At 42.6% G+C, this 12,404-nt stretch overlaps 1 protein-coding gene and 1 non-coding gene across 2 annotated transcripts; one reads left to right on the top strand and one right to left on the bottom strand.

The window, feature by feature from the left end:
* The first annotated feature begins 1,313 nt into the window (after positions 1-1,313).
* Positions 1,314-1,416, top strand: LOC145417025 (U6 spliceosomal RNA). The gene has a single exon (XR_013900385.1). It is a non-coding gene; the product is annotated as a U6 spliceosomal RNA (small nuclear RNA).
* Positions 1,417-5,371: 3,955 nt separating this feature from the next.
* Positions 5,372-11,034, bottom strand: temp (protein prenyltransferase alpha subunit repeat-containing protein tempura). The gene is made up of 3 exons (XM_080285141.1): positions 10,935-11,034; positions 6,723-6,880; positions 5,372-6,459 (listed from the first exon to the last, which is right to left on the bottom strand). The coding sequence occupies exons 1-3, from the start codon at positions 11,000-11,002 to the stop codon at positions 5,552-5,554; spliced, it is 1,134 nt and encodes a 377-aa protein (XP_080141267.1). The 5' UTR covers positions 11,003-11,034; the 3' UTR covers positions 5,372-5,551.
* Between the last annotated feature and the right edge of the window lie 1,370 nt (positions 11,035-12,404).

Genomic DNA, 12,404 nt, shown 5'->3' with positions numbered 1-12,404 from the left:
GACTTTTTCCGATATATAGGAATTTAGTCCGGTAGCTCCTCGAGTCCAATAAAAGCGAATTCTGGTCTATTGAAGTCCGTTATATCGAGGTTTTACTGTAGTTGAGAGTAAATGGAGATTTGAGTGATGAGTTTTCCATGAATGTTGGTGTACATCAGGAGTCAGTCTTGAGCCCCTTGTTTATTATGGTGCATGAAGCCCTCTCACGTGACTTCAGAAATGGACTCCTGTGGGAGATGTTCTATGCTTATGATTTGGTGTTGATTGTAGAGAATGAAAGGGAGGCAGAGGAGAGATTTAGGAAGTGGAGAGATGGTATGGGGCACAAGGGCCTGACCGTAAATGCAGATAAAACGAAAGTGATGGTATCCAGGGCTGATGGCAGACTGGCAGTACAGTACTGTCAAAGCACGAGAGTGGCCATGTATGGTTTGCCACAGGGACATGGGAAGTAATTCAATCTTGTGCAGTGTTTGTGATAAGTGGGTGCATAAGACTTCTAGTGGTATTAGAGGTAGACTGCGAGATAATGTTGATTTCATGTGTGCAATGTGCCAGGGAGAGCATGTGGAGATGTCAGGCACGAAAGGACTGATCTTGCTTGAATGTGTGGAAGAGTTTTGTTATTCAGGAGACATGTTATGTGCTGAAGGTGGGGCTGGAGCTAGCTCTATGGCTAGAGTGAGGAAAGGTTGGAATTAGTTCAGGCAGCTGTTGCCTCTTCTGACATTGAAAGGGCTCCCCCTCCGTACTAAGGGATCTTTGTATGTGGCTTGTGTTAGGAGTGTAATGCTGTATGGTAGTGAGACTTGGGCAGTAAAGGAAGAGGATATTCGCAGGCTCAGATGTACAGAAATGACAAAGATTAAGTGGATGTGCAGTGCATCCCTGAATGCAAGGCCTGGGGGGATTAGGTTTATGAAGGAGTTATGAGGAAGGATGGAACTGGAGTGTATTGGTGTTGTGAGGTGGACAGGTAGATTGAGATGGTATTTGTATGTGGAGAGGATGGGGGATGACAACTGGGTCCAGGAAGTGAAGTGTTCACACTTGGGGTAGAACTGCGAGAGGCAAACCGAAAAAAGCCTGGGACAAGGTAATAGTGTGACCTCACGGATAAGGGACTGAATAGGGAGGCTGCCAGAGATCAAGCAGCATGGAAAGCCACCATTAGGTGACCAAGGCCAGCACATGCAAGCATGTTGGAGCCTTTATAAATGAAACAAAATGAACTATAACCTTGAGAAACCAACAAATATAATGTATGTAGTTGTAACCTTTGAGAACGATAATGCATATAAACAGAAATTAACCTGCTTCGGCAGTACATATACTAAAATTGGAATGATACAGAGAATATTAGCATGGCCCCTGCACAAGGATGACATGCAAAATCGTGATGCGTTCCACACTTTTTAGGTGGTCGGTGGGGGCGCTCACCATCCACTCAGTCGATGTAATGCTGCATTGGTGTCTGCCCTTTTCTCTCTTCCTTCCTTCCTTTTCTGTCTTTCTTTCCTCTTTCTTCTGCCTGCAGATGACTGCACACTCCCTCTTCTGTCTTTCTTTCCTTCGCTTTTTCCTCTTCCTTCTGCCTATGTGTGACTCTACACTGACAAGCCAAATGGTTTCCTGTACACCAGGAAACCATTTACTACACTGGGTGGTAACCATATACAGTAACCAAATTATGGCATCTGGTGGTTTAGTGGGTAATTAAGGCACTCCAGTTGGATTGAGCTGGTGAAGGTTTATATCCAAGGGATGGTTGGGGTTTATTTCTCATATAATGCCACTTAGGGATGAATGAGTCTGGTCACTCTCATCTTACGTCAGGACCAACTTGCCTAGTCCTGGGCTCCTACGCTTCTCATAGGGCGGCGTAGGATTGGATGATGGATGGATGAATATAAGTACAGTACAGTAGTGCACCAACTTTCGCTACAGCAGGATTCGCGGAATCCACTTTCGCGGCATGCACCAAATATTCCCTAACTTCCACTTTCGCTTGAAAAAAATCGATTTTCACGCACAAATTATGGGTTTGGGACAATATTTTGAACTTTGAATTTCCTGCACCGCCCGCCCGCAACCCACCGCCATCTTGAATGACGTCATGTCAACACTCTGTCCACCCATTCCTGCCATTGTGTACGAGCGTGCTAGCTCCATTGTGTTGGATTCTCACGGTTCAATGGCCTCTACTATACCTGGTAGTGTGGGGAAAGGGCCTGGTGGTGTGGGGAAAGGGCCTGGTGGTGTAGGGAAAGGGCCTGGTGGTGTGGGGGGAGGGCCTGGTGGTGTGGGGGGAGAGCCTGGTGGTGTGGGGGGAGGGCCGGGAGGCAGTGGTGGTGATAAAAAGTGGCCGGGACATTCAAAGTCAGGAGGAAAGGATACTTACCCCCAACATCCATTAAACACCTCAACCTGGTCTCTGTGGTATGTTTCTCCTCATATAATGTGTACTGTACAGTTTTTATTGTTTGTATCTCACAATGCAATGTACAATAGTGATTTGATGTACTGTATTGCAAGTGAAAATGAAAATCTGATGTTACTTTAGGATAACCGGGAACCAATTAGCCTTTTTGCCATAAAGACAATGCCCCAACTTTCGCTAATTCCACTTTCGCGCATTATTTTTGGACCCAATTAGGCGCGAAAATTGGTGCCCCACTGTACTGTATTGTACACTCATGACTGCTATCCAACCAGCCAATGACAGAATCTAGTGGCTACTATGAAAGGTCTTGAAAAAACAGTAGTAATAACACATTTTAATATTGTGGAAGCAGCTTATGCCTGGCTGTTACCAAAATTTGACTTATCAACCTGGACAATGTCTGGAGGCACCCATGGCTGCCACCAACTTAGTACTCTCAGATTCATACACTTATTTTAGAGGTGTGTAATACAATAGGAAAAAACTTCAAGGAATGTCTAAAATGAGTTATTTTTAAAGACACTGATTAAGTCTTGAAAATATAATCTATGCTATCCAAAGAAGCCTACACTACTTCAAATAGATTAAACCTGAAAAAGATTATACTTGTACTCACCAACAACTAATATGGCAAACTGCCTTAATCTGACAGCCTAACTGGTAAGAAAAAAGGATTAAACATGACTTCAGCCCAAGCCATTATAAAGCAAATGGAAACCAGGAGATATCAGATTATTTGCCCTTATTAAAGGGGGGGAAAACCCTGAGGTGAGATGATGCAAAATGAAGCATGATGATGGCTTGATATTGAGAGTCAAGAAGTATGGTGGTGAGGTAATGGGGGACTTCTGGAAATTGTCTGCCACCAGATGTCTTTCGCTGTATACAGCTTCTCTGTCCCAGGCATGTGTTTAGTTACCGTGATTTTTCTCTGTTGATGTGAGAGCCTTTGTGGCAAAATACAATCATACACTACCGAAGTACTGAAAAACCTACTTAACAAAAATATAAGAGGAGAATGCAGGTGGGGGTGCTCAACATCCACTCACTCGATGTAGTGCTGCTTTGGGTGTCTGCCTTTCCTCTAGTCCTTCCTTCCTTTTCTGTCTTTCTTTCCTTCATTCTTTCCACTTTCTTCTGCGTACGGGTGACCTTACACTCCCTCTGTCTTTCTTTCCTTCATTCTTTCCCCTTCCTTCTGTCTATGGGTGACTCTACACAGAGTGACATGCCAAATGGTATCCTGTACACCAGGAGACCATTTACTATGCTGGGTGGTAACCAAATAACCAAATTATGGCACCTGGTGGTTCAGTGGGTAATTAAGGCACTCCAATTGGATTGAGACTGTGTAAGTTTATATCAGGGGGTGGTTGAGGTTTACTGCTCACGTTATGCCACTCAGGGATGAGTGCAGCTGGTCACTCTCATCTTAAATGTCAGGACCAACCTGCCTAACCCTGGGCTCCTCCGCTCCTCATGAGGCAACGTAGGACTGGATGATGGATGTGTGGAGAATACATTGCTCTCCTTGTTTTGTTTCCTCAAAAACAAAGCCCGAATTTTGAAATCCTGGCATTTGTATGTTTCTTTTTGTCATTTTTAATGAAGTTGCTACAAAGCAGAGTTAAACCTTGCCTCCTGAAATGTTCAGTTTTTACAGTAGTTTTAGCCAAGTACGGTACTTGTTTTGTTCATGTCAGTCTTTCTTTTTACGGAAATTTAATGATGATGTGTTAAATAATTCGACATCAGCCATCCGAGTTCGGAGACATTTCCCATTCCAAGATATGATCACAACTTATCCCCATTGGAAAACTTTCAAATGTCATATCAAATCTTGGAATGGGGACTGTCTCTGAGCTCGGATGGCTGATGTAGAATAATTTATTACATCATTAAATTTCAACCAAAAGAGAGACTGACAAAAACAAAACAAGTGCTTGGCTTAAACTACAGTATATATCGACTATTTCAGAAGGCAAGATTTAACTCAGCTTTTTAGCAGCTTCATTAAAAATGATGAAAAGAAATATGTAAGTGCCAGGTTTTCAAAATTCGGGCTTCATTTTCGGGGAAATAAAACAATGAGAGCAAAGTATTTTCCTCAGTTATACTTTTGTTACGAAGTTTTTCTATACTTAAATAGTGTATGATGGTACAGTATTTTGCCACACAGGTTCTCACACCAAGAGGGAAAAATCACAGTAATTGAACATGTACTCGGGCGGGACATGCTGTTAACGGTGGTGGCCTCTAGCGGTAGGCAGCTTAAAAAATTCCCCATTGTTCTAGCAGAACAGATGGAACCAAAGCCTGTAAATCAATCTCTGCCAATATTTACCTTCAAAATCAATACTTGTTCAGCATACGTATGTGTACTGTATTTTTCCCTTGGCCATATGGGAGAGCCTGACACCTTTTCTCTTAATATGGTGCTGATGGATCTCTTAAATTAGGATAAATTTCTAGCAATCCCTTCTTCTAGTACTGTACTGTGCCTTCAGTGTATTATAAACAAACTCACAACCATTGAAATAAACCTACAGTGTGGTGCATAACTTGGTGCATGTCTGATGTGACAAACATAACAGATTAAGAAAAAAAAAAATCTGTACTTTCTTAAGTAATAGTTAAACATTAAAAATGTACATATACAGTATACTAAAGTAAATAATTTTCTTCAGAAATTTTAGAGATACCGGTAACAGTTATCTACAACGGCAATAGTCAATCAAAACTAAACATTAAGAGCTGCACTTCACACCAGAAACTGATCACATATAGGTCAAATGGTGCTTTTGTTTATCAGGCAAGAACTTGATATGAGTACATACAGTAAAAAATTACAGCTACTAATTCCATGTACGATGAGGTACTGTACTTTTCTGTAAAATTCATCATCATCATCATATATGTACACTTAGCAGATGTATAGCCATCTAAAAGTACTGGGCATTGAAATACATAATGTATATGAAAATATATATATATATACTGTATATGTATATAATGTATGCATAATTTTCTTATTACTGCACACCAGTCCTTAAGGGGAGTCCCTAAGGTAGCTGCCGACACTACAAAAATACCTGTGTAACAAGGCAGCTATATGGCCAGAATATGGTTAAGCCATTGTGCATGCTTCTCTCCGAGTGTTTTCTGGTACGTGGAAGTGAGGAGACAGGTGTTAACAAGAGCCCGTTCGCCCAGCAGCACTGCACTCCACTCACTATTGACAGTTTCCACACACCACCGTTTCAAGGCCGGTGGCGGTGGAGAGGAAGTGCGTTGGGGCCCGGGGTACAGCAGGTCCCTCAGTCGAAGCAGCAGGAAGCGTCGGTGACAGAACAGAGCCTCATGGTCATGGTACTGCTCAATCAGGTCACGGTTAAACTCCAGCTCCTTCAAGTACAATTTCTCTGTGGATTCAACAGAAGGAGCTACCTCCTGCAAACTTGCAATCTTGCCCTCTTTGACCAGAGAGACAAGCGAGTCAAGTACATACTGGAGATAATGAAGGCCACTGTGCTCACTCACATGCTTACTGACCCAGTGATGGCTGTTCTTATACTCGGACTGATAGACTCTTGTCAGGCCACCATGTGAAGCAAACTGCTGCAGCACCCACAACCGATGGTTCCAAGAGTGGTAGTTATTCTGGTGTTTCTCACTAGACCACTCACATAATTCAAGCTCTGAGAATAGGAATTGTGTGATGTATTCGGAATCCAAGTGGTCATAATTGGCATTCAGATTATCCTGGCTTAAGTCAGAGGCTCCATTTGCCTGGCGAGGGGCAGTCTTGGCAATGATGTTGGTGTACATCCACTTGCGATGCTGGAACACTTCCATACACTTGGGCTTTCTAGAGAGAATCAACTTTGTAAGGTGGAGGTCTGTGTCAACCGACAGGACACCTTGACGCAACAGTGTTTTGCGAATGTTCCAAAATGTTGCTACTTCTGGGGCAATCAGCAAACAGAACTGCGTCCATTTCAGCAACACTGCAGGATCTGCAACAATTTCACAACATTTAAACACTTTACTTCATAAGTCCTTGTGTTAAAGTCTAATGCACATCATTTAATAATATGTAAGTACCCTTACGTGAGGAAGGAATATAAGGAAGGAGAGCAGATAAAGTATACTACAATTTTGAACCTTATCAACAGAGTCCAGCTTATTACTAGTCTGTGCTACTGTATGATGAAATTAATAGTTACCCTTGTTAAACTAAACGGCTACACACAAGAAAGTAGGTATGTGTATCACTAACCATGGTGCCTCTTGGTGCGCTTCGCATGGAGGATCTTAGCATAGGCATAGGCATAAACATGCTTGACGCACCATGATTCCAGACCCAGCTTGTGTTCCACATGCAGCACAGGAGACCTGTTCACCTCACCAAGGGCAAACACCAGGTCAAACTCATCACTGCAAGTCACATACAGATAAAGCTTCAGTTCTGAGGCAGTTATGTTACCCTACAAATGACACTATACTAACAGAACCAATGTATACTTTTTTTTAAATTTCTTTTTTAATAACCTATGACAGCAGCTGCAATCATCATCATCATCATCATCATCATTCCAGTCCCATTTCACACTAAAAAGGAGTGTGTGATGGAGTACAAAAATATGAACATAAAAACACAAAGTAGAAGAGAGGCGTGGACCTTGCAAGAGGGGAACAAGTCAAGAGTGAGAGCAGTGGAAATGAGTTACTTGAGAGGAGCATGTGGAGTGACATGGAGGGACAGGTTGACGAATGAAGAAGTGAAGGAATGTTGTGGGGTGGATGTGGATGTGGTTGAGAAGATTAGGAGAAATACACTGAGGTGGTTTGGACATGTGGAGAAAATGGAGAATGAAAGACTGACTATGAGAGTGTATGTAGGTGGGGTGGAGGGGGGGAGAGGGAGAGGTAGACTGAGGATGAGGTGGAGGGATGGAGTTGAGAGGTATATTAGGGAGGGGGGGGTGAGTTGGGGGGAGGGTAGTCAAATTGTGGGTGACAGAGCGACTTGGAGGCGTTTTGTCTGCGGCCACCCTTTGCGGGCTTAGGGTGTTGGGCTATAGATAGAAGTATCACCAGAGTCAAAAGCGAACACAACAGGTTTCTGCAAAGCATAAAAACCAAATTTTCTTCTCCCAGAAGGCTGTGATAGCACCTAAACATTAGGGGTTCAGCCACCACTAACTGCCACACACACCTGTGGTTATAGTGACAACACAGGTGTTAACACTTCCCTTTAATTCTAAAAATTTTAATAATCACTGTTCTTCACTTGCATAAAATCTATAGATGGTGGTTCCTGTATGGAAATTGTGGGCAAAGCTAGTTTGGTGTTTACCTTCTGCTATCACCTAAATTATCACATGCTACCATGATGTACTGTACTCAGTCCCTGTGAAAGGTAGATTTTTAGACCTGCTGGGTGGGAAACCTGGTAGTAGTAGTAATAAAGTAGCCCCAGTCTGTCTGGCCATGCAGACCCATCAACCACAGGCAAGCAATTGCCCCTGCAGGTCCATTCCAAGCAGTGAACTGATGATGTTCTCTTGAGATGGAGTGTGGAGGTTTCTGGATTGATGCCACATTTGTGTCTCTCCACCCACCAGACAGGGCCCATGAACCAATGTTTCCTTGTTGTGGAGGTTTGGTTCCTGGATGGATGCTGCCTTTATGTCCCCACCCAGTTAACCGGGGCACCACAGTAGGCTCCACATCAATCTGTCATTTGGTTATCATCTATGGTTTCCACCCAGCATTGTACATGGTTTCCTGGGTTACAGGAAATCATTAGATTTGTCACTCAGTGTAGTCACCAAGAGTCAGTACTATGTCAAGTGAGCGGATTATCAGCATCCCCTCCAACAACTTGGGAAACCTGGCTCGGTAAACCTGTGATTTCCCTAAGGAGGAAAATGGGTTTTTGGCTGGACAACAATCTGTTTCTAACCAAAAGTCATTCACAAAGCACATAAAAGAAGGCTACCAAATCAGAGGAGACAGAGTAACCCCTTGTACATCTCCTTACGTTACCGTACTCCTGGTATCTAGGACCATACACCTACAATGCTTAACAATGTACCTTGTCATGAAGCTATTGATTGTAGAGGGTACATGGTATTATCTAAGTATCTAGAGCCAGTTGCCGTAATCCTGAATGGGGTTGCCACAATTACATCACCTCCTTGTCATCTTGTTCTCTCCCATTTAACTGCCCCCCATCCACCTCACATCACCCTCCCTCATATATCTTTCCACCCCATCCCTCCTTCTCATTCTCCCCCCTCACCTCCCTTACATACCCTCTCCAAGTCAATCTCCCATTGTCCATTCTCCTGATGGCTAAGCCATGTCACTAGACTCATAACAGTTTCCAGAACATCCACACCAACACAACACTCCTTAACCTCCTCAATTCTCTGTCCGTCTCTCTATATAATTCCACGTACACCTCTCAAGTAATTCATTTCAACTTCTCTCAATCTTGATATGTGTCCATACTTTAGAGAGGAGATCTGAGGTATCCAGCAGGAGCATGTGTCCAGCTCAGGGAAGATGGATGCCCCTGCCCTGCACAGTCTGGGTGACCCTTGGACAAAGTGTCGGACCCATTAGCCTGCCAAAAGGTAATAGGTGGATAGTTACTATCATCCCAGGAATTATTACCATGGGAGTGACATGGAGTCAAGACCCAGCAGCTGGCCTTGCACAACACTCCGAGGAAGGGAATTCAACTACATTTACCAAATACAGTAGCCAAAGTCTGGGGTGAAACGTCTACTCATAAATATCTCCTATACACCGCTCATCCTCGTGGGGACTGTTCCTCCAGCATTTTCCTTGCACCTCGCCTTGTGGAATAACCCTATTCACACTCTGGTGATGCACTGTCTGCCACAGGAAGGTGGCTGCTTGCTTGTGGTCCATAGGTCTACTTGGCCAGACAAACCAGGGTAGAGTAACAACAAAAAAAGAGTAGGAATAACAACACAATGGCTTCTTTGTTTCCATGCTCACTTCTCGACTCCGTATCTCTGCCCTTGGTGTACCTACAATTCTCCTGTCCAACTGTACCCTTCTTGTAGTTCATCCTCTAAACTTCCATTGTTGCTAATTACCTAGATATTTAAAGGCACTCCTGTTTCCCACGTCCCGATCATTCTGCCTCATTATGCACCCTGTGACATCATTCCTCTCACATACCATAACTTTACTCTTTGTTACACTTATTTTCAGCTATTGTTTCTTCCAAACACTTCCAGATTCATTCATCAAGCCTTGCAACTCAGTCATCTTCAATGATCAGAAAAATATCATCAGCAAACAAGAGTACTAGCAGTTTCAAAACCCTTCCCTCCCACACTACAGACCCTCCAACATTCACTGTTGTACTTAGTATTTCTTTTAAAACACATTCATACATACACTAAAACTGAACAACCACAAAGACAGGACACAACCTTGTACTAATCAAAGAATCCACGTTGATTGTGTTTTCTACATGCCCTGCTACCCTTGTGTCCTCGTATGCAGTCTTAATCAATACATCTTTCCCATTCACTTCAACTTCATACCCACATTCCTTGTCCATCTACCGTATGCTTTTTCCAGATCCATGAAGGCAACATTCAAGCTCTTTCCCTTTCCTAAATTTTTCCCCACTCCCGTAATACCACTGAGAGGCAAGCAACTTGTCACTTTTTTCTTAAATGTCTGGACTCAGTACCCTAGCCCTGGACCCCTACACTCATGATGGAGCAATACTTGACAGGATGATGATGGTTTTGTTCATGTGTGTTTGGTTTACTGTTGTTGGTAACCATGTTACACAGCTGGATGTTCACAGTGAGGTGTAATGTGTGTGTGATGGCAGTCTGTATATCCCTCTGCCTAGAACATCCAGTCTTTTAAATGCACTGTGTCCACACATCACAAAGCAAACAGATCTCTAATCTGGCTCTCCTGTTCAGTTTTTCTTGGAAAGACCAAGTTTTTGTAAACTTTCAGCCTTTGGCAGAGTGCTTCTTCACATTTTACAGTGGATGCACTTGACTTTATACTGTCTGCATGTGATGTCTGTCACATTTGTGAAGCAAGTGTATTAGCATGTGTGCCTATGGGCCAGAGTACTGTACCATAGGTCTTATGTCTCCAATTAACAGTACCAAGAGAAGTCTTATGCCTCCAGTTAACAGTAGCATGAAAAACTGGCAGACAGTAGTAGTTGGATACCCTGGAGGGGGGGGGGGGAGAGCATTGCCAAGAATTAGGTTTTATGCCACTGTTGCAACCCACCACCTTTCATTCTGGGGAGGGGGTAGGAGTAAAGAAGTACAGGGTATTTGTATATTTTGAACATCCAGAGTGCATGGTAAAGAGAAGTGGAACAAAAAAATTACATCCTGAAATGCCATGCAAACCCATGACTGTCAATAACACAGCATACTTAATGGCAATAAAATTCAGTACTTACAGTTGAGGGTCACGGCTGATCACCATGTCAATCTTCTTAATTATTCTTTCACATGTAGCTTCCTCCATCCTGGCAGATATTTATGAAGTTATCCTCATACAACACTCTGAAATGGTTAATAAAGCAGCTTAGGAAGACTGCATTTACCTATATAACACAAGCTATTTCCCATAACAGAATTAAATACCACTACTTTAGCTCTGGCACCACCAAAAAGAGACCTTCTGTTTTAAATACCTATGTTACTCTTGCTGTCGTCATACTATAGTACTGAGATTATATGCAGAAAAGCTCTGGCAGCACATTATTTACAGTACCAGTAGTTCCTCAATTATCCGACGTAACAGAGGCAAAGGTATGTCCAGGTAGTGGCTATGTCTGAATAACGAACAATATCCCTCCTACTATACCCAGACCTTATCTATACCCAACCTCCAACCTCTACCTAACCTATTTGTACAATACATCTGCTTACTTTGGCAGCGTTTTCCGGTCTTTCAGGCATATTTAGACATCAGAACACACATAGGAATATCAAAAATAATTTTTAACACTGAGAAAACCATGAAAAAAAAAAATTGAAAACCAAATAACACCCTAGCTATACACTACTGTATGCATGGTACCCCTCCTAATTTTGGCAGAGTTTTCTGGTCATTCTGCCATATTTAGACATCAGAACACACATTGGAATATCCAAAATTATTTTAAACACCAAGAAAACCATGGAAAAAAAAAAAAAATACTGTGCACTGCTGCATGTACAGTACCCCTCCTAATTTTGGCACTGTTTTAGGGTCAATCTGCCATATTCAGACATCAAAACACACACAGGAATATCCAAAGTAATGCTAAACACCAAGAAAACCATGAGAAAAAAAAAAAAACTACCCACATGCACAGTACACCTCCAAATTTTGGCAGTGTTTTCTGGTCATTCTGCCATATTGGGACATCAAAACACACAGGAATATCCCTATTAATGCTAAACACCAAGAAAACAATGCATAAACAACAAAAATCCACAGAAAACCTAAAGTCAGTTGAAAAATCGATGATTTTTGACAGGTGATAGCTGCTCCCGGGGCAAAAAATAATCCATCCATCCATTGCCAGACGCCATGTATCCCAAACGGGGTGGTCAAGGGCTTAGAGTTAATTGTTTTACAGGGAGGGGCACTAATCCTCCACCAACCCCACTTGACACGTAGGGATGCCAACAGCATCTGGTGTTCCCAGGCGGTCACCCATCCAAGTACTAACCAGACCCAATTAATAATAATAATAATAATAATAATCCACAGCCAAATATGTCACCAGAAATTACAGTAATTATATTGGTATAAATGGTATACAGTACTAAAGGTTGTATAATTCATAACACCCAAATTCTGTGAAAATAAAATGTTGCTCAAGAGCACAAACTCAGATCTGCTGACATCACTGGTGGCATCGTACAGAGGGCAATGG

The sequence above is a fragment of the Coenobita brevimanus genome, chromosome 13 (genome assembly GCF_032717465.1).
Source record: "Coenobita brevimanus isolate Jiangsu-jjx chromosome 13, ASM3271746v2, whole genome shotgun sequence".
In the NCBI taxonomy this organism is placed as follows: domain Eukaryota; kingdom Metazoa; phylum Arthropoda; class Malacostraca; order Decapoda; family Coenobitidae; genus Coenobita; species Coenobita brevimanus.
Note: the sequence above shows the minus strand (reverse complement) of the source record. Positions and strands in the feature narration are given on the sequence as shown.

Coding starts and splice junctions, on each gene's coding strand:
- temp (XM_080285141.1), bottom strand. CDS start 11,002: ATGGAGGAAGCTACATGTGAAAGAATAATTAAGAAGATTGACATGGTG. Junction 6,881..10,934: donor ATCAGCCGTGACCCTCAACT/GTAAGTACTGAA, acceptor TGTGACTTGCAG/TGATGAGTTTGACCTGGTGT. Junction 6,460..6,722: donor GCGCACCAAGAGGCACCATG/GTTAGTGATACA, acceptor AAATTGTTGCAG/ATCCTGCAGTGTTGCTGAAA.